This window comes from Histoplasma capsulatum, genomic scaffold (genome assembly GCF_000149585.1).
Source record: "Histoplasma capsulatum NAm1 scaffold_58 genomic scaffold, whole genome shotgun sequence".
In the NCBI taxonomy this organism is placed as follows: domain Eukaryota; kingdom Fungi; phylum Ascomycota; class Eurotiomycetes; order Onygenales; family Ajellomycetaceae; genus Histoplasma; species Histoplasma mississippiense.
In genome coordinates, this window is record NW_001813929.1 from 6734 (window position 1) to 9513 (window position 2780).

Here is a 2780-nt window from a genome sequence, read left to right on the forward strand (position 1 = left end):
GCAACGGGGTGTGCCGGGTCTGGTGTCGCTCTGTGCGGATGGCCTCGATGCGGACGAAGTGGCCCAGCCGTGTGATGACTCGCTGGCTGGTACGGGCAACCTGACCCATGGCCTCCCAGATGGCCCTCGCGGCCAGTTCATCTGGGCACGTGGTGTCATCCTCGGGCCGCTGGACGCAGTTGACCAGATCATTGGGTGCGATGTTGGTCAAGTACACCGGCCATCTGGTCCGCCGCAGCCATGGGTTGGCTTCATCGTGCTCCCCGGCCTGGATGATATTGCTGGTCTGCCGTTGCTGTTCCTGGTAAAATCGCTCCAGCTCATCAATGGCCTGGCTGGCTCTGTTCTGGTCTGGCGTGCCGGTATGCTCAGTAGTCTCCTTAGTCTGGATCTGTATGTAGTGGGAGCCCTTGCGCGATGCAAATATCTGCTGGAACTGCACCTTCTGGCATGATCTGTCCACCTCATCCTGTGCTGCCGTACGCTTTTGTGGCGCTGTACGGCCACGGCTGGGATATGGCGACCAGCTGTGCTTGTTCTGCCAGTGCTTGCGCATGGTGTTCATGTTCCCTGCCACATACTGGCACTGGGGATCCCGCTGGCACCTGTAGCCATCTTGAATGGGTAGTTCCGGGATTGGTTCATTCAGTATTGTGGGCAGTGTTAACTGTGTAGTATCTCGAGCCACATTGTCCCACTGTTCAATGTTCTCCTTTATCTGCTGAACCACCGCATGCTTTAGCTGATGGGCCTTGCCTTTCAGATGCCGTTCAATCTCTGTTGGCCACACAGCGTGCTTGCACCGGCGGCATATGATAATGAGGTATGATTCACAGTGGATAAATAATTGATGTTCCATGTCGATGCTGGGGTCTGTCTTGTGCATTGAATATATATATATTTCCTTCATTCAGTGTCTTTGTGTGAAACTTGACAGATCTGATCTGGTGTGAATGTTTGTTTTTCTGTGTTTAAAATCACTCCAGAATGAAGCCTTTCAGTTTTCTTATATGTTTTGCTATTTTTATTTACTTTGTTGATCCTGCACCGCTTTGCACCGCTCCGTTGCCTGGGTGAAAATATAGATATTTAGTTGGGTCTGGTTGGGTTGATGGCTTACCCCATCAAACATCGCACCTCAACTCATTGACTTTGACACCACAATGTAACCCCTTCCCGGCGGAATTATCGCTTTTGATTTGGATATGTTGTATTTCATATCCACTACGGCCTACATGCAAAGTTTGAAGTCAATTGACTCCGTGGTTGATTAGACGTTCAACGTCTGAAACCAAATGGAATGTACGCCCAATCTGCCCTGCTCTGATTGGTCGGTTTTCTAAGGTTTTCTAACCCTAAATGGAATGGACGTCCATTCCACCCCCACCTGTTGGATAGTTGACCTGGTCGTTGAGCACCGTGTGGCATAACCGTGCCACCTTGATGATCCGTGACAATATTGGTGGGTAGCTCTCCGCGTCGCGCCATCCATACTCCCCCCGTCCTAGCACCGCCAACGCGTCTACCAGCGCGCACTCATAATCCTCCACCTGAACCCGCTGGTCCAGCAGCTCAATTCAAAAATCCAAACATGCCATCTGGATCTTGGTTGATTTGAACTTATCTTCTTCTTGATCCGTGACAATATTGGTGGGTAGCTCTTCGCGTCGCACCATCCATACTCCCCCCGTCCCAGCACCGCCAACGCGTCTACCAGCGCGCACTCATAATCCTCCACCTGAACCCGCTGGTTCAGCAGCTCAATTCAAAAATCCAAACATGCCATCTGGATCTTGGTTGATTTGAACTTATCTTCTTCTTCTGGCTGGGTATCTCTCTGTCCCTTCTCCTCCTCCTCTTCTTCTTCCTCAGTCATCTGCTCATCCATGGGGTCTGGGCTGATGGAGTGTCGCTGGTCGGCTCCCTCTGGGATATGGCGACCAGCTGTGCTTGTTCTGCCAGTGCTTGCGCATGGTGTTCATGTTCCCTGCCACATACTGACACTGGGGATCCCGCTGGCACCTGTAGCCATCTTGAATGGGTAGTTCCGGGATTGGTTCATTCAGTATTGTGGGCAGTGTTAACTGTGTAGTATGTGGGCAGTGTTAACTGTGTAGTATCTCGAGCCACATTGTCCCACTGTTCAATGTTCTCCTTTATCTGCTGAACCACCGCATGCTTTAGCTGATGGGCCTTGCCTTTCAGATGCCGTTCAATCTCTGTTGGCCACACAGCGTGCTTGCACCGGCGGCATATGATAATGAGGTATGATTCACAGTGGATAAATAATCGATGTTCCATGTCGATGTTGGGTCTGTCTTGTGCATTGAATATATATATATTTCCTTCATTCAGTGTCTTTGTGTGAAACTTGACAGATCTGATCTGGTGTGAATGTTTGTTTTTCTGTGGTTAAAATCACTCCAGGATGAAGCCTTTCAGTTTTCTTATATGTTTTGCTATTTTTATTTACTTTGTTGATCTTGCACCGCTTTGCACCGCTCTGTTGCCTGGGTGAAAATATATATATATAGTTGGGTCTGGTTGGGTTGGTGGCTTACCCCATCAAACATCGCACCTCAACTCATTGACTTTGACACCACAATTTAACCCCTTCCCGGCGGAATTATCGCTTTTAATTTGGATATGTTGTATTCCATATCCACTACGGCCTACATGCAAAGTTTGAAGTAATGGGGTGGCTGGCTGCCGCAGAAGGGAAGGGAAGAGGGAGCTCGACCGCGACCGGGCCACTGCGGGCACGCGGAGGCGGGAGCGGG

At 50.2% G+C, this 2780-nt stretch overlaps 2 protein-coding genes across 2 annotated transcripts; one reads left to right on the forward strand and one right to left on the reverse strand.

Moving 5' to 3' along the window:
• Positions 1-38: 38 nt before the first annotated feature.
• Positions 39-742, forward strand: HCAG_09168 (predicted protein; the record flags this gene model as incomplete). The annotated part of the gene is made up of 3 exons (XM_001535831.1): positions 39-89; positions 137-393; positions 685-742. The coding sequence occupies 3 exons, from the start codon at positions 39-41 to the stop codon at positions 740-742; spliced, it is 366 nt and encodes a 121-aa protein (XP_001535881.1).
• A 382-nt stretch (positions 743-1124) lies between these two features.
• HCAG_09169 (predicted protein) lies at positions 1125-2032 on the reverse strand (the record flags this gene model as incomplete). Its single annotated transcript, XM_001535832.1, has 4 exons — positions 1125-1231; positions 1388-1550; positions 1683-1723; positions 1999-2032. The coding sequence occupies 4 exons, from the start codon at positions 2030-2032 to the stop codon at positions 1125-1127; spliced, it is 345 nt and encodes a 114-aa protein (XP_001535882.1).
• Positions 2033-2780: the final 748 nt, after the last annotated feature.